The 24827-nt window shown below is 41.9% G+C and overlaps 1 protein-coding gene across 2 annotated transcripts in view; it reads right to left on the bottom strand.

Moving 5' to 3' along the window:
• Positions 1 to 1396: 1396 nt before the first annotated feature.
• Positions 1397 to 24827, bottom strand: part of fam78ab (family with sequence similarity 78 member Ab) — a 38140-nt gene continuing 14709 nt past the window's right edge. For both annotated transcript variants that reach the window (XM_051932322.1, XM_028793024.2), the window contains one exon: positions 1397 to 2450. In XM_051932322.1, the coding sequence (XP_051788282.1) occupies positions 1925 to 2450 (526 nt within the window). In that variant the 3' untranslated portion in view covers positions 1397 to 1924. The remainder of the gene's footprint in view (positions 2451 to 24827) is intronic.

Raw genomic sequence — 24827 nt, 5'->3', positions numbered from 1 at the left:
TTTCCCGGCCATCACTACAAACCTCATGAAGTAAGTAACAGAGAAAAAAATAATCGTTTTTGGGTGGCGTATTCCTTTAAAATAGCATATGAATCAGATATGAATATAAATGTAAGAACGAGAGGCGCGTCTACATTTCAAATGTTCCTTCACACCGAAATTCATTCCATTTACGCTCACGAGAACGTTTTCCAGAGGTGGTTTATTTAACGATATTTTAATAAAACTACGTTCATTGTGAACGTACAAACGGAGAAGTTGACATGTGGAATATGCGACACGAGCAACGTGAGATTTTTCCCGTGGACGTTTTCCATAATGTTTGCTGTTGTCCAGTGAGGGTCACCATGGACGACTGTTTTATTTTAAACTTCGCTATTTCCGTTCTGCACGAAAATACGAGATTACAAATTTTCCTCGTCCGTCACTAAACTGCATGGGTTTAGTTATAAAAACAAATCATCCTCTTTGGGTGGAATATTCCCTTAAACAGTAAATGTTAAGGGAAAACATCAAGTAGTAGATCAGTTTTAGGAAGATGATAACCGACAAGATCCATATTATTACTCGGACCGAATGCCTAAAAGACGCATCATGAAAGAACCCGGGTAACAAAATAACACGGGACAGTCATAACTATTGAATTCCCACTGTTTTTTTTTTTCTTCTCTCACATGAAATCAACATCGTGTAACTGAAATCCATGAAATCGCTGTATTCCCGAAGGTTCCAATTTCGTACACATTACATAGGTACACCATTCTTGGGTGGTAATGGGGAAGGCCAAAGTAAGTCATTGAATTAAAAAAGCTTCCCGTGCAAACACAATAGCAGATTGTCCGAGCGTCAACAGGAAAGAGACACAGCTTGTTCCAAATCACACATGCACAACATAAGGATCAGATGGGAATGAAATCGAAAGTAATGGAAACATGATCACCGACCACATGAAATAACCGAGGCGTTTATCCCAGGCGGAAACACCTCACTCCCACAACTGACAATTTCAGGAAGCGCGACTTCCACACCAGGCAGAAAGCCGTGGCTTCCCAACTTTTTACCGTTTCCTTCTTCTTTCCCGATCTCTGAACATTTGGGTGGAATTGGTTACAGTTTGTATGATGGAACCATACAAGTTAGGGGTAGTCATCCGTCCAGAAGTACCTGCGCTTGCAAGGTCAATGCTAAAGTTTGAACGCAAAGCAAGACACAAAGCTCAATCCTCAACCAGTCTCCACTGAACCCGGATTTTCCACTTCTCAGTCTCGTCAGGATTTGTTAGGCGGGACATGCCAGACGATTCCCAGGTGCTACGTTCTCACAGTTGAACACGTCGTAAATGAAATGGGGTGAAAGGGGGAAATTCGCATTCAGGTCCCCAACGCCCTCCATCCCCTGAAGCCCCTGAGATGATGAAGTCCGTCAAGATGAGTCACGTGATGTTGAAGAGCAAGGAGGGGGGACAGGGGGTTGTCTCAGCGGTGGGGCAGCAGGTGCACTTTTTTTTTTTTTTTGGTGGGATCTGAATCTATCCCTGGGGAACAGGGGATTCTGTATCCAGCACTTTTATTTAAGGCAAAGATTCCTTCATGAAAAAGCAATGTAAACTTAAGGCCGCATGGATTGACATTTTGCATGTTAGAAAAGTATTTTGTGTTCCTTTTTGGCGAAAAGAGACCCCTGCCAGTTTAGAATCAAAAATATTTTCCCTGTTTTGAGTATCCAAAATGAAAAAAAAAAAAAAAAGTTGAGATGAAAAAATATGTATCCGTATGAATACTTTGAGAGGTCCATCAAAGTCAAGTAATTTGTTTCAGAACGCAAGCATAAGACTGCCAGGGTTCAGTTTGCACAGTGATAATCCGAGCCACGTGTGAAGGTGCAACCTCAGAAATGACATTCATGGACCAAGACGTCCCCTCTTTCACTGCTTGGGTTTGATCACCACAATGGGATCCCCAGAGGTTGGCCGCCACATCAGAACCTGAGCATCGTTGGCGTTGGGCTTCAGCATGGCGTGCGGTGGGATTGGTTCATTTTGGCTGAGGATCTGAGGCTGCTCCTGGGCGATGGGCTCCAGCAGTTTGGCACGCTGGCCCAGAGGTTTGCTGGGGTCCACATCGATGTGCAGTCGCATCCGCCACTTGATGGTGTGCAGTACGATGGTCTCATTGGTGGCCTGGTTCATGGCCACCAGCCAAGTGGTAAAGCTTTGGTCCCTACGGATACTGGTCAGCTGTGCCACATTGCTGGCACTGACGGGTATGCCCCATGTGACGCTGGGGTAGAAGTTGTCGTTCATGCTGACCAGGAACTTGGAGTCCTTTTTGGTTGGGCCTTCAATCTTGTGCGTCTCCGTCGTATTGCCATACCAGGGGTAGTTCACCCCGTCCGAATCGCTTATTGCTTGGGTCTTCTTCTCTCTCAGATCTGGGAGCTCCCAGCTTGACCTGAAGAAGAGGAAAAACAAGAAGAAAGAAATCACACTTTTGTATCAAAGTGACCTCTGAAGAAGAGGGAGGTAAGGTCTGGGAGAACTTTAGCCATTTCAGAACATTACTGGACTGCATGCCAGGCGAATCTCTGAGACATTCAAGTCCACATCGTGTAGGGGGAGCTACACTATAAAAATCTTACAGGTCACCAACACTCGTCCACCACTTCAGACCATGCTCAAAATTTCCAGTTTGCTAAATACGACTCGTGTGCTCAAACTGTGCAACACCCTAGTGAGACCACATCTGGAGTCCTGTGTGCAGTTCTGGTCACCACACTACAAGAAGGACAGGGCAGCACTTGAAGCTGGGCAGAGGAGAGCAACCCAGTGCATCATGGGACTTAAGGACACATCCTACTGTGACAGACTCCGAGAATTAAACCTGATGAGTCTCGAGCAGAAAACACTGCAAGGGGTCCTCATCTAGTTCTTCAGAATCCTCCAAAGCATCAATAAAGGAGATCCGACAGAATTGTTTCAGCTTAACGGTGAGTCACTAATCTCGAGGACATCACAAGTGGAAATGCATTTAGAACTGAAGCCTGTATGGACTACTCTATTCAAAGAGTTGAGGGACTTGGGAACAAACTACCGAGACATGGAGTTGAAGAAGGAACCTTGAGAACCTTTAAGAAGATGTGGAGGAGATGTTGAGACAGTTAAGCTGTTAGCTAAACAGATGAGTGACAAATGGATGGAAGGAGCTCCTCATTTTTGTCAGACCTGTTTAGTTTCAAGTAGATGAGACTGCATGTGGACCTCATTGAGGTCTTCATAACCCTCAATGGCACTGATAAAGGAGATCCAGCAGAATTCTTTCAAATTAATGGTGAATCATCTACTCGAGGACATCAGTGGAAATGAAATGGAAATACTGAAGGACTGAAGCCAGGAATGACTTCTTTAGGCAAAAAGTTGTGGAAATCTGAAACAAACTACCAAGCCATGGAGTTGTGAAAGAAACCTTGAGATCCTTTAAGAAGGATCTGGATGATGTGTTGGGCCAGCTTAGCTATTTGTTACTAACCCTCACCTGTTGTGTTTCTCTTCTCGGTACTCAAATGTGGCACTTGGTGCCACGGCCCACCTGTCAAGTTGTTTTGCCTGCTTAAGGTAAAGTCATCTCTGATGGAGGATCGCAGGAATTGTGGGGTAGAGGGGTCCTTTCATCGGATTGGCGCTATTTCAGCTGTGAAATGGCCAAATGGAGGAGGCAGCTTGATGGCTGAGGTCTCCAGGACTCTAAACAAATCCAAATCATATTATGTGATATCATCTACTGTTAAATTATACTCCGTACTTCTAAAATTTTTGTTTTTATACTGTATTGAGGATTTGTTCTGTTCTGTGTATTGTATTGTATTGTGTTGATCCCCTTCTTTTTGACACCCACGCCACGCCCAACCTACCTGGACAGGGGTCTCTCTTTCAATTCCCTTTCTCAAGGTTTCTTCCATTTTTTCCCTACAAGGGTTTTTTGGGGAGTTTTTTCTTGTCTTCTTAGAGAGTCAAGGCTGGGGGGCTGTCAAGAGGCAGGGCAGGTTAAAGCCTATTGCGGCCCTCCTTATGTGATTTTGGGCTATACAAAAATAAATTGTATTGTATTGTATTGTATTAGCTAAACAAACAAGTTTGATGGATGGAATGATCTCCTCTTCTTTGTCAAACCTGTTTAGTCCAAGCAGAGAAGACTCTGTGGGGACCTCATCCAGGTCTTTAAAATCCTCAAAGGCATCGATAAAGGAGATCCAACAAAGTTCTTTCAACTTAACCTTGAGGACACCAGTGGAAATGCATTTAGGACTGATGACTGGAAGCTCCTCTTTATGCAAAGTGTTGAGGGACTTGGGAACACACTACCGAGACAGGGAGTTGAAGCAGAAACCTTCAGAATCTTTAAGAAGAATCTGGAGGAGATATGAGGACATCTTAGCTATTAGTTAAACAAACAAGCTTAATGCATGGAACGGCCTCCTCTTGTTTGTCCAATTTCTTACATTCTTAGGTATTATTTGATTTGTGTCTTTTATTGCAGTGTTTTATATTAGGATTATTTATTTATAGCTTTTAAGTGAACAAACCCAGCATTACTTTTGCTGGAGCCCTGGTAGGCCGGTGCCTGCTGCATGCATTAAGATGACAATAGACTTGTTTACATGCTTCTCTGAAGCCCAGCTATTCACAAAAACCTGTTTGCTAAAATGCTAAGTAAGCCCTTATTGTGGTCAGAGAACCCGGGTTATTGGTGTTTGAGAAACCCAATTCTGTAGCCATGTAAACTCTTAACCGGGACGATTAAGGGTTTTGTTGTCTCCACGTGTCCACTGCTCTTTGTCAGCCTATGTGTGTGTTATATGGTTTCAGCAGCCACGGGTAGCCAGCCACAAAATAAATTTTCTGAGGCAAACACTCGGACGATCGCATTATTCCTAATCCTGGCTAAAATCATCCATCGCAGTATTCAACAGGTAACATGGCTAGTTGTTCATAAAATAAACCGCACTCATTTAGGTTAAGTTCTTTCAGGGGTGACGGTTCAAGTGTGGACTGCCATATTCATGACTCACCAGCGGAAGGTTTCCAAGTCCTTTCACATATCTATCTATCTATCTATCTATCTATCTATCTATCTATCTATCTATCTATCTATCTATCTATCTATTATATAGTACCTTTCACATCTATCTACTTATCAATTATATAGTGCCTTTCACACTTATCTATCTATTATATAGTGCATTTCACATCTATCTACTTATCTATTATATAGTGCCTTTCACATCTATCTACTTATCTATTATAAAGAGCCTTTCATATCTATTTATCAATTATATAGTGCCTTTCACATCTATCTACTTATCGATTATATAGTGCCTATCTATCTATTATATAGTGCCTTTCACATCTACCTATCTATCTATCTATCTATTATATATTGCCTTTCACATCTATCTACTTATCGATTATATAGTGCCTATCTATCTATCTGTCTATTATATAGTACCTTTCACATCTATCTAGTTATCTATTATATAGTGTGTATCTATCTATCTATCTATCTATCTATCTATCTATTATATAGTGCCTTTCACATCTATCTATCTATCCATCTATCTATCTATTATATAGTGCCTTTCACATCTATCTATTTATCAATTATATAGTGCCTTTCATATCTATCTATCTATTATATAGTGCCTTTCACATCTATCTATCTATCTATCTATTATATAGAGCCTTTCACATCTATCTACTTATCGATTATATAGTGCCTATCTATCTATTATATAGTGCCTTTCACATCTCTCTATCTATCTATTATATAATGCCTTTCACACCTATCTATGTATTATATAGTGCCTTTCACATCTATCTACTTATCTATTATATAGTGCCTTTCATATCTATCTATCTATCTATCTATCTATCTAAAGAATACGGGGTAGCATTCCTTTCCACAGCCAGTCAGCTGATATGGAAGCCCAATATAATGTTCCTTAATGGCAGACATCCCACCTGACCAGTAGTGAATTCCCATGACTGGCCGACCTGCCATATCAAAGATGGCTCAATGAGAAGGACGGATGGGCCTCCTGACCTGGATGGGCATGGCTCCCTGCCTCACTGGGGAGTGACAGAGGAGGTCTTTGTTCTAAGACACGTTATTGTTAGCAGCAGTTCGCTTCTCTTTTCAAGCAGACCCAGTGCTAGGCTTGTTTTATGATCTACTTGTCAGTTTGATTTTTGGTTAGACCACTGCAACGTAGTCTATGTGATAATATAAAACACAAACTCACTGATCTCATTAATATTCACCCCCCCCCTTCACGTCTGTATTTAGTAGACGACAGCCATGACAGCCTTGACTCTGTCCTCACAGGTCTTTCACAGGTCAGCTCTGCCATTTTCCTCCTTCTTCTTTACTAAACTGCTCGGCTCTGTCAGGTGTCATGGAGATCCTGAGTGAACAGCAGGTGCAGGTTATTTGTGGATATCCGTCCTTCAAGATTTCCTCATATTTTGCTTCCCTCATTGTCACCTCACAAGCCTTCCTGGGCCTGCTGCGGAGAAGCATCTCCACAGCCCAATGCTGCTACCACCATACTTCACGGGTGGAATGGTGTGTTTGTGATAATGTGGAATGTAACATGGCGTTTAGTCTGATGGCCAAAAAGCTCAATGTTGGTCTCACCAGACCACAGACCCTTCTTCCCATAGACGTCAGAGACCCCCATATACCTTCTGCTGATATGTGCTGTGTGTGTGTGTGTTTTTTTTTTTGTCTTTTGTCCACTCTCATCTGTGACAGGTGAAGCCCCCAGACACAGACATTGTTTGCACAGTCTCAGCTACTGTAGCTTGTCACTCCTTCAGCCTTCTCAGAGGTCTCTTGGTGGTCTCCCTCACTCATCTATTTTAGATACTGTGGCCCGCCTGCTCAAACAGATTTCCAGCTCTGCCATACTCTTTCCAGTTCTTCGTGGCTGATTTAACTGGACATTGACTGACTTGGAGATTTTCTTGTCTTCGTCCGCTGACTTCTTATTTCTTCATTCTGTAGGTTAGCCCACCATATTGACTCCCTGCAAGTTTGCTCTTCTACATTCAGATGCCACCCCAGACAGGTGACCTCCATTGAACTAATTCTGGGACTTCTAAAGTCAGTGGGCTGCATCAGTGAGGATTTAAGGGTGTCATATTTTTTTGGTGGGGGGGGGGGCGTGAATACTGACAAGATGAGTTCAATTGGTGTTTAATATTTGTAATTAAGTTAGACGACTTTGACACTAAATAGTCTTTAACTGTTGTTCAGAATTTTAAAAAACCCAAATGAATCCTGGTGGGTTTAAATTATGTCGGGAGTGAAGACTTTTTTATCTGCACTGTACGCACGTTATGCCCACGCAGGCAGCTTTTGAACAGAGAATGACGAGGCCGATTGCACTTGAAGTCCCCCTCCCCGCCACCAAAGGTATCGCAAGGTCTCTGAAAATCAATGGCTGACGCGCGATGGCTTCTCAGGTTCCGCAAGCAGTCGGAGATTCGCTTACATGGGAGCCAGGAAGACTTCAGTCGCCGCATCGCCGGCCCACGGACATGCTTTCAGTTCATTCCCGTTGCCCTTCAGAAGGAGCAGCACGTTGAACACTTAACGCCAAACACACACACACACTAAACACCCCCTGACCCCAGCAAGAATGCGATAAAGAAGAAGAAGAAGATCGAGTGAGCCGAGCGACCAGAGAATCAGCGAAGACAAAAGGGTCCGACACGACACCGCCTACCCGTTCAACGTGAAAGGAGCTTTAAACATAAGGAAAAGGCTGCTCCGGCCCAAAGATGGACTGACGCCCCGTCCAGGGGGTTGTTCCTGCCTTGCACTGGCTGGGATGGGCTTCAGCACCCCCCCGCGACCCTGCTCGGGACAAAGCAGTTTAGAAAACGACTGACAGTCCGGTGTGTTTATTAAATTGGGGTCACTCAAATACAGCAACGGCGAATAAAAATATGAAATACACGCAAAAAAGCTATCAACAGGACCGGCGACAACGGACAGCTATAAAGAAACGGAATGGCCTGCCACTGAAGTTCTGTCCCAGTGTGCTAAACGTGTATAATAAACAACAGGCTGCCATCTTGGGACTTGTGGATGAGATTCACGTATTTAATAAAATAAAATAAATGACACGGCAAGGAGCTTTCACTGACTGACTGACTGATTGATTTTTCTATTTGTCTGCTCCTTCACTCTGATTAGACAGCTCAAACGTTTGCTTTCTTGTTAGTAACTCTTGTGTGCATTGGTTTCTTATATTATTTATTCATTTATTTACTCATTTATTGAGCTACCATAAAAAAGCCAAATTTTCCAACTTTCACATCGATTTACTCTAAAGTACCATTAACATCTATATATTTATCTACTATGTAGTGCCTTTCACCTCTATCTATCTCTCTATTATATAGTGCCTTTGCAATCTATCTATTATATAGTGATTGTCACACCAATTTATGATATAGTGCCTTTATGATGCATTTGTCTATTAAATGGTGTCTTTCACATCCATCTATCTACTACATAGTCTCTTTCATATCTAACCATTTATTATGTAGGACACCTGAAATCTATATCTATCTCTATTATATAGTGCTTTTCACATATATCCGTGTATTATATAGTGCCTTTCATATCTATATCTATTATATAGTGTATTTCATATCTATCTATCTATCTATCTATCTATTTATTTTATAGTGCCTTTCATATTTATTTATCTATCAATCATATTGTGCCTTTCATATCTAACTATCTATCATATAGTTCCTTTCATATCTATCTATCTATCTATCTATCTATCTATCTATCTATCTATCTGCTTTTCACATATATCCGTGTATTATATAGTGCCTTTCATATCTATATCTATTATATAGTGTATTTCATATCTATCTATCTATCTATCTATTTTATAGTGCCTTTCATATTTATTTATCTATCAATCATATTGTGCCTTTCATATCTATCTATCTATTATATAGTGCCTTTCACCTCTATATATTTATTATATTTTGCCATTCACATCTATCCCTTTACCATGCAGTGCCTTTCACACCTGTCTATTTATCTATTATATAGTGCCTTTATGATCTATGAATTAAATGGTGTTTTTGACATCAATCTATTTATAATTTAGCACCTTTCATTCCAGTTTATCTATTATTGCTGCCTTTCACACCTATCAATTTATTATACAGTGTCTTTATGATCTGTCTATTATGTGGCATAATTCACATCTATGTATGTTATATAGTGCCATTTACTTCTATTTATTATATAGCACCTTTCATACCTGTCTCTCTATCTACTGTATATCTATCAATTATAAGTGTGTTCATACTGTTCTGTTGATTAATAGAGAGACTGATAGAACTTTATTTGTCCCTAGGGGAATATTATACAAATGCTCTTTAGATAGATAGATAGATAGATAGATAGATAGATAGATAGATAGATAGAGTGAAAGGCACTATATAATATATAGATTGATATACACACTTTAATCTGAATTCACACCAGAATGACTAAAAAGAAAGAAGAAATTTAAAACAAAGTAATGGAAACATCTGACTTGGCAGTCCCAGTGCCAGTGAGGCGCTATGCAGACGTCTTGCTGTTGGTATTAATGAGTCCTCATCACGTTTCTTGACGCACTTCAGCTGAATGATTCAGTGTCAGTGTGCCACAGAGAGGATGTGCAGCATTGTTCATAATGGCACACAATTTTGTTTTAATTCTCTCCTTTTCTATGACCACGGGTGTCCAGAGGGCGTCCCATAACTGATTTTGTTTTATCTACAAAGACAGACGTCACCATGTAACAGATATGAAAGGCACTATATAATAGATACAATAAACAGATGTGAAAGTCACTATTAAAGATTCTCTGTCATTGCCTTGGGCTTATGATTTCCTCCTGTTGTACTAAGCAATGTCAAAAATGAACAGAAATTGTGAAATGAGAAGAAACAAAAGCCAGCACATGACCTGAGCGGAGTCACCTCATTCTGTCACAGCTCCACACTTGTGGTGCACAAAGCCAAGCAGAGCACATGAGGTTCACACGCACAGACAGCCATTCAGAAAACCACACGCCATTTCTGCTTTTGAAAATGGAAATGATAGCAAACTGTGATGAGCGCAGTGAACTTCTCCGTACAAAAAAAAAAAGTCCAAGAGAGCAGAACTGCTCAGGAGCTCAGGTGGTGACCAACACACAATTTGGTCTCAGATGTTCTGTGGCCTGCTGCCTGCAGGGTCTTGTGAATTATTTCTTCTTCTTTTACATATCTCTCTGTCAGCATTTTTTGCATCTCAGTAATGGCATTCAACTTGATTCTTTTTTATTTTTTGTTATATACCACAAAGAATTCTTACCTTTGTCCGTCCTCCTTTTAATACACACTGTTAAATTTTCTTTCCACTTCAAAATAACCCGATTTAGCCCCCGGGCTTCATTTAGTCCTAAGATCAGCTCTTTTATAGTTTAGGACTAAATGCTCTCAACAATTTTCTGAAACGTGAAGTACCAGCTGAAGTGCCCAGTGTTGCCCAGCTGTATTTGTCAAATGGGTTAAGGTAAGCAAGCAAAGGTTTAAGTGTTTTGTAAATGGTGACCCTGCTGTCATTGCTGGCTGTCCCATCTGTCACCCACTTTGCCTATCAATGTCTCTACTCTCGAGAGTTTGTTCTTTTTAGGTCTGATGGATTCCAGAATTGCTGTAACTCCTTGCTGTGTTGTTACCACGAATGCTGTCATGTCTGACTGGTCCTCATAGTTTAAGGTGGGCAGTTCGTGGTGCTTAAATTATAAAGAAAAGCTGAGAATGCAGGAGTTAAACGAACTCTGATTGTTCTTTGTGTTGCACTGCACTTCCACAGTGATCAAGCCTCACCCAACACTTCCTTGCAAAAGCCCAACACACTCATTTTAATATTACAGGAGACTTTCTCAGAGAGACACTTTCACGTCCCGCGAGACGAGACTTTGTGCGAAGTCATTTTCTAACCCACTCAGTCCTGAACAGCGTTGCGGGGGTTTGCTGGAACAAACCCTGGACGGGGTGCCATTCCATCACAAGGCAAACTCACACACACAGCCAATTTAGCATCGCCAGCACCTAATCTGCATGTCGTTGGACGGTGGGAGGAAACCCATGCAGACACGGGGAATTTGCCCAAAACGTTTTTCATTTGCAACGAATTTCACCGGTGCCCTCATTCGCTGAATATTTTCTTTTTTTTCCGCGCCACGTGATAACCTACGAGGCCAGCGTGACGTCACAGAGATGTAACAGCCATGCGCAGAACTTTCACCCGCGTGCGATAAAATGAGTTTGTGGTCTGCGGCTCAGGATGAATATCTCAGCCAAAATAAAATAAATAAATATGCAAATAAATAAAAGGGCTGTACAATGTCACAATAAATAAGGGAAAAGAGGATGAAATGTGAGCGTGAATACGTGTTTTATTTATTTATTTAATACTGCCCGTAAAATTCCTCCAAACACTGCATAAAATGCGGCTTGAATGTAAAACTGTCACTTTCACTCGTCAAAGCTTGAGAGGGCGGGCTCTAGCGAGTGCTGTGTTGTGATTGGTGAATTGTCCGCAGATTGAGCGGACGCGCTTGAGTTGACCTGGGAATTCCGCGGCATATCCGCGCGCTCAAAGCTGTGACTACGTGTGCAAGAAGAGGATGCCTTCATTCTGTAAACTCCGGATTCATCACTAGGGGGTCTGTATGTGAAGTGTCTGCTGAAAATGTGGCACTTGAATGTGGCCGACGATACAGCAGTTCAAACACTGCATCTGTGTGTGTTGATCTTAAGGTGCGAGAGCAGACGAACACAGTAACAAACTCAGTATGTCCTACCCAGGTCCACGCGCCGGAGAGAAAATTGACTGCGCTTGCAGGCGGACGTTTTCCCTTGCTGAGGATGAGACATTTGCTGATTGAGTTTAGCATCCACAAGAATATTATTTTGATGGATTATTTTTGACTTATTTATGGAGATTCTGAAGTGTAATGTTGGTACTTTGTTGTGAAAATAAAAGCATTGTGCACTTTTCACCACTCTTGCTGTGTGTTTGTGTCCTCTGTAATGGCCAGCATTGTCACTCTACAGATGGGCGGGTCTTGGACAGTTGATTGACAGCAGGGTATTCACGGGTGTTGTGGGCGCTGTTCTTGTTATACCTTTGAGATCCGAAGGGGCTCGAGAAGGCAGGTGAAGACTCCCATGGCATTACAAATACAGACTTGCAGATTAGAACGGAGTAACTGGGAAATGGGACACGACATGAAAGGTTGGACGACGATCGGGAACACCGCGTGAGTGCAATAACCTGCCTATTGAAGGGACTTGTTATTTTTACAGGGTACAGCATTTGCGAGTTTGATTCTGCTAAGAAGGCAGCTTTAAATTATTTGTCGTGGAATAAACGCGCCCGTTATTAGGCGTAACTTCTATTCGGCGTGTGTCTCGGTCTTTCTATCTCGGTGTTCGTTACACCTCCAGTCCAGCTCGGTTTCGGACTATCGATGTCCCGGGTTCAAGGAGGTAATGTCAGCTGCGGACAATGATAATTAAGATGTTGTTTTGGGAAGGCTAAGGAGCTAGCACTGGTTTCGCTCCAATTAGCTAACTACAGACCCCCAAAGCTCTGCGTTTTAGGAGTTCTGCTAAACAGCCAATTGGATTGCACATTCATGTCACCTGGTTTACTCAACAGTCGTCATTATTTGAGTCCGATAACCTTGTGTATCCGGGCATATTGTGTAACATCACTGACGTGTAATGCAATACGACGACCTCCTCACAGAGCGGAGCCTTGAAGGTCTGCAGCGAGACTCTACTGGGGCTCTTGGTCTGCTTCACGCATACGTTTTCCGTGGACGCCAGACACGTCATCCACATAACTAAATAAAGGTCAGTAAGTGCCACAAACCCCATCCAAAAAACCTTTAGTGACCTTCCCTATCAGTACATTCGGTTTATGAAGCCTTCTCCTGTTCCTTGACTTCGTTTAATGTCTGCTCAATTTGGCTCTGATTATGAGTCCCCTTTAGGCTTGTAATTCTCGTTCTGGACTTTTTGTTTATTTGTTTCAAGTCTTCATGGTTTCAACCTTTGGTTTGTTATTTCGACTTTGCAACTTCACCTGCAATTCTCATTCCATTTTACCCTTGACGTGGCCTTCCACTGCCTTTAGTTCTCCACACTCGGACATCTCTGTGTGTTTACAACATTCATTTTAAATATCTGGAACATTTAGGACATCCATGCTGGCCCACATCGTCCATACATCCAAATGTAATCAAACCTATCGACTCCGTTCAGTTGCCTCCATGATGGTCCACTTATTTCATTCTGACGCACAACATGTTCCTTTCTAGTGCTTTTGGGCCCTGTCCACACTAATACGTTTTCATTTAAAAAAGCAGATCTGCCTCCGTTTTGGTCTTTCGTTCCTCACTACCTGGACATTTTCAACTCACAAAAACGAATATTTCTGAAAATGTTCTCCAGAGTCGCAATCTTAAAATGATGGCACAGTATTTCAGTATGGGTGGGTGAAAACAAAGATTTTTGGAAATAAAGACTACATTGCGTTCTGATTGGTTCGTGCTTGTTATGTGGCTTTTCCCTGATTGGACCCTGCTCATTACCACATCTCACTCTCTGATTGGTCACCCTTCACGGAAGAAAAACAACATTCTCACATAGCGGGTGGGCACAGACAGGTTGCTTTCCATATGCTTGCTCTGTTGCCTACCTGCAGTGCCAGTCAAAACCCATATGGATCCCTAATTGTGGGTGGGCAGGGGTTAGACTTCCTCGGTGTCCACAACGCATAAAGGTTTGGTGCCCGCACCACTTGACTTACATGAATGGTGCCCATTGTGTCCATAGCGTGGCAGAGTGTGGGGATGGCACTTTGGAGTGTGCAGTGCTTGGGTGCTTTTATGATGAGGTAAGTCACCCAGGGGCCTGTGGGGGGTCTTCAACCAGCCTTGGTTGTATCCACAGATTTGGACAAACTAAGGAGTGCATGATGTTCACTTTTATACCCCTGACCTGGTGACGTCAAACCCCATACACAGCTGACTTTATGTTGTAGAAAGATAAAAATCGTAATTTTGGAACTACAGCAGTCTGCCTTAATGGCACCTCTTTGTTCAAACGGACTGTCATGAAGTATGAAGGACTCTCGAAGGTAATTTAGCTGACAAACTTTCTTTCTTGTCACCAATAATTGATGACCCAAATACATTTGGGCATTCCCTCTTTCTTGTGTATCTCACTAGATTTGTACATTGTTTTTACTTAATAATGTATGGAACTCTTAGTTTAAAATGATCAAATAATTTACTACTTAATGGTGAAACAACTGGAGACAGTGACAGGGTGGACAGATAAAGTACGAGGAGCAAAGCTTTTAGGCAGAGCCATCCATCACCAGGGGAGCCAACTGCAACATCATGACGTCCAGAACCCCACATGATTTTTTTGACATACTGTACATAATGGCCTGTGCCAGAGACCAGACAGCATCGACAGAGACAGATATGTCGGACCATCCCACGTGAACGTCGGAGACCACAATTCATGCATCAGTCCAAGCGGTGAATCCAAAAGCCGTCCAGGACAATGTCCTCTGTTGACATTGCTGCTAATCTTCAGTGAGCTTTCTAAGACTCTAGTAGATTCATCCAGACTTTCTTATCTATTTATATTTTCTATTGGATTATCTTCTACTAATGGTATTTTATTTACATTATTTCTACATTGCTTTTAAATTTCTATACTTTGTCTTTATATTTAGAGTGATGGAAGTAATAAAGTACATAGATGGTGCCTGATCTATGAGTTATGAAGCCGAGGGGGACACCAGCAAGGAGAACAGTGCAGTAGAAGAAAAGAAACATCATTGGTGGGTGAGTGGCCATCATGTGTCTCGATAGCATTTAGGTTGGGGTTATATCCAGGGACTGTGATATACAAGATGTGACGCTCACGCACAAGACAATGAGTCCCCACGTAACAAGTGACGTTTTCCTTGCACTCGAGTTCACCAAAGAGACACCCGTCACAACTGTGAGCAGGCGCTTTACTTGCTTTGTGAAACCTGTGGCACGTCAGCATGTGGACAGCTGGACTGGGATGATTCACCAATCAAAACACAGCACGGACTAGAGCCCGCCCTCTCAACTTTGATGGGGGCACATGACAGTTTTCATTTCATGTTGCATACAGTGTCGTTGAAATAAACACATAAAGATACACTTAAATAAATACATGACGAAAACGTGAATTCATGCTCACATATCACTGTGTTGTTACTCGTATATTGTCACATTTCACAATTCACATTTACTTATTTGCATTATTTGTTTAACGTTGTCTGACATATTCCTCCTTAATTGCTCACACAAACAGGGGTATGAAGGATACTGCAGGGCGATTGTGTCAGTCCATTGTGGAATGGTGTGACACAAAATGAAGGATAAAACTGACGTGTTGTGTCACCATGTGAGGGTCACTGCTTTGGCCAGGGCTCACATTGTGCAGGGCGGATAAGAAAACAACTTGGATTATTTAACTATTGATAGGTGGATAGAAAGGCACTATAAAACTGATCAACAGATAGATTAGAAAGGTACTATAAAATAGATAGATAGATAGATAGATGTTAAAGACATTATACAGTATAAGTGATTGATAGATAGAGAGATGGGAAAGACATTATACAGTATAAATGATAGATAGATAGATGGGAAAGACATTATACAGTATAAATGATAGATAGATAGATGGGAAAAACATTATACAGTATAAATGATAGATAGATAGATAGATAGATAGATAGATAGATAGATAGATAGATAGATAGATGGGAAAGACATTATACAGTATAAATGATAGATAGATAGATAGATAGATAGATAGATAGATAGATAGATAGATAGATAGATAGATGGGAAAGACATTATACAGTATAAATGATAGATAGATAGATAGATAGATAGATAGATAGATAGATAGATAGATAGATAGATAGATAGATAGATAGATGGGAAAGACATTATACAGTATAAATGATAGATAGATAGAGAGATGGGAAAGACATTATACAGTATAAATGATAGATAGATAGATGGGAAAGACATTATACAGTATAAATGATAGATAGATAGATAGATAGATGGGAAAGACATTATACAGTATAAATGATAGATAGTTAGATAGAGAGATGGGAAAGACATTATACAGTATAAATGATAGATAGATAGATGGGAAAGACATTATACAGTATAAATGATAGATAGATAGATAGATAGATAGATAGATAGATAGATAGATAGATAGATAGATAGATAGATAGATAGATAGATAGATAGATGGGAAAGACATTATACAGTATAAATGACAGATAGATAGATAGATAGATAGATAGTGCCTTTCATATCTATCTATCTATCTCTCTTATGGATAAACACAAAAGACAGTATATTATAGATAGATATGAAAAGCAATATATTATAGATAAAGAGATGGACAGATATAAGGGGCACTATATGAGTAGATATGAAAAACATGAATAGACAGACAGACCAATATGAAAGTGATTATTTGATAGGTAAATAGATATAAAAGGCACTATATTATATAAAAATAGACAGAAGACAGGTGTGAAAGATGTTATATTACAGATGGACAGATAAGATATAAATGGTATATTATTTTCATTTTAAAAGACTAGGGGGCTTCGCTCGCCCACCCCCGTGTTCGGTTTACCGGATATACAATACAATTTATTTCTGTATAGCCCAAAATCACACAAGAAGTGCCACAATGGGCTTTAACAGGCCCAGCCTCTTGACAGACCACCAGCATTGACTCTCTAAGAAGACAAGGAAAAACTCCAAAAAAAAAAACCCTTGGAGGGAAAAAATGGAAGAAACCTCAAGAAAGGCAGTTCAAAAAGAGACCCCTTTCCAGGTAGGTTGGGGCGTGGCGTGGGTGTCAAAAAGAAAAGGGGGTCAATACAATACACAGAACAGAACAAATCCTCAATACAGTATTAGAAGTACGGAGTAGAATTTCACATTAGATGATATCACATAATATGATTTGGATTTGTTTTAAGTCCTGGAGACCTCATTCATCAAGCTGCCTCCCCCATTTTGCCATTCCACATCTGAAATAGCGCTACTCCGATGAAAGGACCCCTCATTCCCACGTCCCCAGTCATCAGGGATGACTTTACCTTAGGCAGGCAATCTACAATTTAAAGAGATTGTTATTTTCTTGGGAATTGTTACATACAGTAGTGTGAAAAACTATTTGCCCCCTTCCTGATTTCTTATTCTTTTGCATGTTTGTCACACAAAATGTTTCTGATCATCAAACACATTTAACCATTAGTCAAATATAACACAAGTAAACACAAAATGCAGTTTTTAAATGATGGTTTTTATTATTTAGGGAGAAAAAAAATCCAAACCTACATGGCCCTCTGTGAAAAAGTAATTGCCCCCTTGTTAAAAAATAACCTAACTGTGGTGTATCACACCTGAGTTCAATTTCCATAGCCACCCCCAGGCCTGATTACTGCCACACCTGTTTCAATCAAGAAATCACTTAAATAGGAGCTGCCTGACACAGAGAAATAGACCAAAAGCACCTCAAAAGCTAGACATCATGCCAAGATCCAAAGAAATTCAGGAACAAATGAGAACAGAAGTAATTGAGATCTATCAGTCTGGTAAAGGTTATAAAGCCATTTCTAAAGCTTTGGGACTCCAGCGAACCACAGTGAGAGCAATTATCCACAAATGGCAAAAACATGGAACAGTGGTGAACCTTCCCAGGAGTGGCCGGCCGACCAAAATTACCCCAAGAGCGCAGAGACGACTCATCCGAGAGGTCACAAAAGACCCCAGGACAACGTCTAAAGAACTGCAGGCCTCACTTGCCTCAATTAAGGTCAGTGTTCACGACTCCACCATAAGAAAGAGACTGGGCAAAAACGGCCTGCATGGCAGATTTCCAAGACACAAACCACTGTTAAGCAAAAAGAACATTAGGGCTTGTCTCAATTTTGCTAAGAAACATCTCAATGATTGCCAAGACCTTTGGGAAAATACCTTGTGGACTGATGAGTCAAAAGTTGAACTTTTTGGAAGGCAAATGTCCCGTTACATCTGGCGTAAAAGGAACACAGCATTTCAGAAAAAGAACATCATACCAACAGTAAAGTATGGTGGTGGTAGTGTGATGGTCTGGGGTTGTTTTGCTGCTTCAGGACCTGGAAGGCTTGCTGTGATAGATGGAACCATGAATTCTACTGTCTACCAAAAAATCCTGAAGGAGAATGTCCGGCCATCTGTTTGTCAACTCAAGCTGAAGCGATCTTGGGTGCTGCAACAGGACAATGACCCAAAACACACCAGCAAATCCACCTCTGAATAGCTGAAGAAAAACAAAATGAAGACTTTGGAGTGGCCTAGTCAAAGTCCTGACCTGAATCCAATTGAGATGCTATGGCATGACCTTAAAAAGGCGGTTCATGCTAGAAAACCCTCAAATAAAGCTGAATTACAACAATTTTGCAAAGATGAGTGGGCCAAAATTCCTCCAGAGCGCTGTAAAAGACTCATTGCAAGTTATCGCAAACGCTTGATTGCAGTTATTGCTGCTAAGGGTGGCCCAACCAGTTATTAGGTTCAGGGGGCAATTACTTTTTCACACAGGGCCATGTAGGTTTGGATTTTTTTTTCTCCCTAAATAATAAAAACCACCATTTACAAACTGCATTTTGTGTTTACTTGTGTTATATTTGACTAATGGTTAAATGTGTTTGATGATCAGAAACATTTTGTGTGACAAACATGCAAAAGAATAAGAAATCAGGAAGGGGGCAAATAGTTTTTCACGCCACTGTATGCATTATTTTCACTTTTACTTTAAAAATATATTTCTTGCCAGACGTATAATGCTGCTCGTGTTTTTCGGCCTTATGAATACACGCTAAGGATATGTCTTTGGATCATTTGCTGTCTTTCTGCTGCTTGCTAGCTGTCTCTTCTGCCTGTCGCATGTCGTTGTTTTAAGAGCTGGGAGCACATGATGCTTGTCTACCAAAAGCAATCCAACAACTGCTTGGTTAGAGGTCTGTGGACTCCTTTTAAATGATGACTTATTGCATGGTCTCGCGTGACGTTGTAAAAACAATCCTTTTCCTTTATTTCTGGCCCCGGGCGTGGTTAAATTCTTTCTTGCAGGACGTAAAACGCTGCTCTTGTTGTCGGTTCGGCTGCTGTCGCGGTGCCCTTCAATCTTTTTAAAGCCTGTACTGCCGCTGTCATTTTTGCTACGGCCCTGGGACAATCTCTTGGCACCAAGTCTCAAGTTTACGGTCCCCGCGAGACGCACCGTGGCAAGTCTCGCGGGTCTTTTAAATGTCTTTTGAGAAGATCACGTATCGTAGCTTTGCTTTTGCTTCCCAGAAGATTTTTTTTTATAAATAGAGAGATGTTTAGTATATCAAATAATTAAATATTAATTAGGTATGAAAGGCATTCTATTATGGACAGATATATAGACAGACACACTTGAAAAACTATAGTATGGACAGTTAGATGTGAAAGGCACTATATGGTAGATAGATAGACCAACAGACATGGAAGCCACTACTGATAGATAGATAGATAGATAGATAAGCACTATATTATGGAGAGATGGATAGAAAGACAGAAAGACAGACATGAAAGGCACTATATTATGGACAGTTAGATTTGAAAGGCACTATAGGTATAGGCACATCGGTCATTTGTAGATCAGCAATTCGAAGTCGCCGACCTGCACACGTCTACCTGACCGTTCATTTCGCGGTCCTCTTTGCAGTATCTATGCACCGACACATCGTTTTTTCGCATTTTGTCGCTTATCGCCTTCGTTATAAACTGTTTCAAGGACCCTCCATCGCTGCACATTTGGTTCGGTCTATGGCCACTGGCCAGTGGTCATCAGTGGTATAATCTGATGTGCACGCCATGACTACACTGACAATGAAGGCACTATATAGAAACCTCTGTTAGATGATGCGAATGTCCCCGTCCATTTCTTGTATGGCAGATTTAACAGGCAGCCTCGTTTGTATCGCATGGCGTGTAAAATTTCAAAAGGAAAGTGGCTCCTGCATCCGTCTAAAGCACTCTTGGTTTATTTCTTTATTTATGCTTTATATTTAGTTTATGAATCTCGTTACAATCATATTACAGTAATGCTTTCGAAAACTTTCAGCTCCGCAAAAGATGATCCACTTCATGCTTGGTGTTCAGTTTTAAAAGTGAATATCCATCCATCTTCTTAACCCGCTCATCTTAATAATAAAGGTGCTGAAGTACGTTCTTTAAAGCGAATCTATAGGGGAGCAATTTTTTTAGTTCCAAAAAGAACCAACCACATGAAGACTCCAGAGAGAACCTTCATTTGCTTGGATCTCAATCACCTTCCATAAACAGATGCTGATAGATTTGTGAAATATCAAGGGTTCCATATTTTAAAAGGACTCTCGCCGCACACAGTCACGCAGGCTCAGCTCAGGCTTTCTTAATTTGTTGTGTCCTGTTCGCCCACTAGACATTAAAGATGTCTGTTTTTTTTCATCATATTAGGAATATTTTCAAAGTCCAAAGAACAGATTTAATATGCGAAGGAAACGTCACAGAATACAACGCGTCTTTGTCAAGTGTGAGGAGCCAGTTAAGTGTCAGCCGTTGTTTAGAAGTGCGTGCAGTGCGCGCGCGCACACAGCCGAAGGTTAAACTCCGCCTATAAAAACCCGCACCGTACCACTTTAGCAAAGCCATTACGGGTCCAAAGGCGCCTCTGGACCACCTGTAGACCTACGTGTATTCTTCTTTATCCTTCTTCTCGCACTGCTGCGACCCGCCTTACCAGGAAGGCAGTCAGACAGTAGACAATGCCGTTAAGAGCAGCGGCCTCACTTCCGTAACTGCGATCTGTTCTGACATCAGGACGGAGAAACGCTTGGGGACCGTGACACATCTGACACTTCAAACCGCACAACTTTATCAAATAGACCCCCACAAATCACTGGTGACGGACTGTTTACAGCGAAATTGCCTGATTCTGCCCTCCTGACTCGACCCCTATGCCCGCGGTTTTAGTAAGGCTGGGTGAAGAAGGCGGCTCGCGACCCCTGCCTGCTTCGCCACAGGGCCACTGGCCTGATCGGTTCGGGTTTGTCCATCTCCCTCACTCTTTGTGTTTTTGGAGCGTTTTTTTTTTTTTGGGGGGGGGGGGGGGGTTGTGGTTATCATGTTGGATTAGCGCGAACCTGCGCCACCCATGCCAGGCAGAGCTCACATTTCAGCGACAGACTGTGTTGTCAGGGTCTGTCTTTTTTTTTTTAAAATTGCCAATCGCCATTACTGGGCAATCAGTAATCTCTATCCGTATTCTTGGGGGCGACCTGTGCTATTTTTACTCCATGTTTACCACTGTTCATATTTTGGGGGGGATTGAGGGTAGTCATCTGTTCTATTCTGCTTTTGACCCTCATCTTTACTTTGGGGGACGGGGGGCGGTAATGATATTACAAAATCTGTAATCTCTACTCACATTTTTGGGAGGACTGACTTGTGCTAATTTGCCTGTTATTTTCCGCCACATTCAGCGCACTTTTCGGGGGATCCTGGGGGGGAATTTGGTAATGCGCTCTTCTCACCCTTAATCATATTCTGTGCCACTTTACCCGTCATTGCGCCACAGACATGCCAGCACCGCACATTCTAATTTTAGTGGCCTCCTCTTCAGTTTGAATTTGTTTCTCTTCCTTATCGGCAGGGCCAGCGATCTGTTCGGACTTCTATACTCACATTCTGACATTCCTTGATGGGGGGGGGGGGGGTGAGAGGGTAGACCCCTGCCTGTACTCACTTCAGGGATGGAGTTTTTTGATTTTCTTTTTTTAAGATGCCCCAATCATCTCCAATGGAAGGTTTTATGTGTATCTGTAATCATGGGGGGCTTTGGGGGGGGGGGGGGGGGCTGACCTGTGCTGTTATTTTATCTCATATTCATCACTGCTAACGTTTTTGGGAGGATTTTCAGGGTTGTGATCCGTTCTGTTTCTCTGTTCTAATTTGCCCCTCATCATTACTCAAGTGGTGGTCTGTTCTAATTCTTGCTCATAGTCTGTGTTATTTTGCCCATGATTGTGGTAGTGCTTGCATTCTAATTTTAGTGGTCTCCTCTTCACCAGGGGGGTTGTGGGCAGGGTAGTGATCTGTTATGTTCTGCCTTTCTAGGGGGAGGGGGGGCAAGCAGGGGGACAGCAACACCTTCACTCATATCCTGTTCTAAATTCTGCCCACCACAAATGCCAGCACTCCCATTCTAATTTTAGTGGTCTCTTCAGTTTCAATGCCCCCCCCCCCCCCTTCCTTAGAGACAGGGTGTACTGAGCTGTTCCTTCTTCTACTCACATTCTCACATTTTTGAGAGGGATTGACCTGTGCTGTTATTCATCACCTTTTTTTTTTTGTTATGGGCAGGGTAGTCATCTGTTCTGTTCTTTTGCTCTAATTTGCCCCTCATCCTTCCTAATGACCGGTATAATCCTTAAACATATTCTGTACTATTTTGCCCACCATTGTGCCACCCATGCCAGTACTCACATTTCTGGGATGGGTTGTGTGGTCAGGGTCTGTTCTTCTGTTTTAATTTGTCCATCACCTTTACTTGAGGTAGTTGTCTGAAATCTGAAATCTCTACTCACATCCTTAGGGTGGGCTCACCGGTGCTAATGTGCCTGGTATTTTATGCCACATTCACCAATGGTCGTATTATTTGGGGGATTTCAGGGTAGTGATCCATCCTGTTTTTCTGTTCTAATTTGCCCCCCATCCTTACTTTACTAATGACCTGTTCTCACACTTTCTCATATCTTGCGCTGATTTGCACACCATTGTAACCAGTACTCCCATTCTAATCTGAGTGGTCTCTTTCTCAGTTCTCTTGTCCCCCTCTTCCACATAGACAGGGTGTAGTGATCTGTTCTGACCTCCTGCTCTAATTTGCCCTCCATCCTTACTTTGTTAATGACCTGTTCTAACCCTCACTCATATTCTATGCTTTTTTTGCCCCCCATTGCAGCCAGTACTCACATTCTAATCTGGGTGGTCCCTTCTTCAGTTCTAATTTGGCCCTCTTTCTTATAAACGGGGTGTAGTTATCTGTTTTAACTTTTAATCACATTCTCTAATATTCTTGAGGGGGATTGACCTGTGCTGTTATTTTTACACCATTATGCTTCACTCTTTGGGGGGGATTATGGACAGGATAATGATTTAATCTGTTCTTGCCCCTCATCCTTTCTTTAGTAGACAGTAATGATCTGTTCTCACCTTTACTCATATTCTGTGCTAATTTGCCCACCATTACAGCACACCTGCCTGTACTCCCATTCTAAACTAAGTGGTCTCTTCCCCAGTTCTCCTGTCCCCATCTTCCTTATAGACAGGGCGTAGTGATCTGTTCTGACCTTCTACTCTAATTTGCCCCTCATCCTTACCTTAGTAATGGTCTGTTCTCAACCTTACTTATGTTTTATGCTAATTTTGCCCACCACTGCAGCCAGTACTCCCATTCTAATTTGGACGGTCTCTTCTTCAGATCTAATTTGCTCCTCTTCCTTGTGGATCCATTCTGTTGTTTTGCTCTAATTTGCCCCTCACGTGTCTGGGGCTAACGCTCTCTTCTAATCCTTACTCAGATTCTGGGCTCATTTTTTCTGTCACTGCTGCACACACCGCGGGACTCGTATGTCGAGGGTGGCTTTGTTTTGGTGTCAGGGTCCGTTCTTTTCTTTTAATTTGCCCCATCATCTCTACTCAAAGTAATCATCTGTTCTAAAATCTGTAATCTCTGCTCACATTATTAGGGGGCTGGAAATGTGCTGATTTGCAAGTTACTTCACACCATATTCACTACTAGTTGGGTGGGGGGTGTTAGTGCTCTGGTGCTCTGCTCTGTTCTTCTACTCTAATACACCCCCCATCCTTACTTTGATCTTTTTTCACCTTTACTTATATTCTGTGTGTGTTAATTTGCCCCCCCCCCCCCCTCGCAGTCAGCACTCGTGTTGTAATTTTAGTGGCCTCTTCAGTTGTAATGTCCCCCTCTTCCTTATAGACAGGATGCAGTGATCTGTTCCTACTTCTACTCATAGTCTTGAGGGGGATTGACCCGAGTTGTTACTTTACGCCATTATGCACTGGTTTTTTTTTTGGGGGGGGGGTCCGTTCTATTCTTCTGCTCTACTATGCCCCCCATAATGCTTTGGTTAATGAACTACTAACCCTTAGCACCCTCTCCCATATTCTGTGCTAGTTTGCCCACCATTGCCCTCACCTGCCAGCACTCACATTCTAATTTTAGTTTACTTATCTGTTCTAACTTCGACTTGCAGTCTCACATTCTTAAGGGGGATTGACTTGTGCTGTTATTTTACACCATAATTCACAATTTTCTTGGGGGGGTGGGAGTTGTTTACGGACAGAGTAGTGCTCTGTTCTGCTCTGCTGTTAAAATTTGCCCCTCATCCTTGATTTACGTAGGGGACAGGGGGACAGTAATGATCTGTTCTCACCCTTACTCATATTCAGTGCTGATTTGCCCACCATTGCAGCCGGTACTCGTATTCTAATTTGAGTGGTCTCTCCTCTTCAGTTCT

This window comes from Erpetoichthys calabaricus, chromosome 9, assembly GCF_900747795.2.
Source record: "Erpetoichthys calabaricus chromosome 9, fErpCal1.3, whole genome shotgun sequence".
Lineage (NCBI taxonomy): Eukaryota > Metazoa > Chordata > Cladistia > Polypteriformes > Polypteridae > Erpetoichthys > Erpetoichthys calabaricus.
The sequence above is the reverse complement of the archived record's forward strand: the minus strand, read 5'-3'. Positions and strand labels throughout refer to the sequence as shown.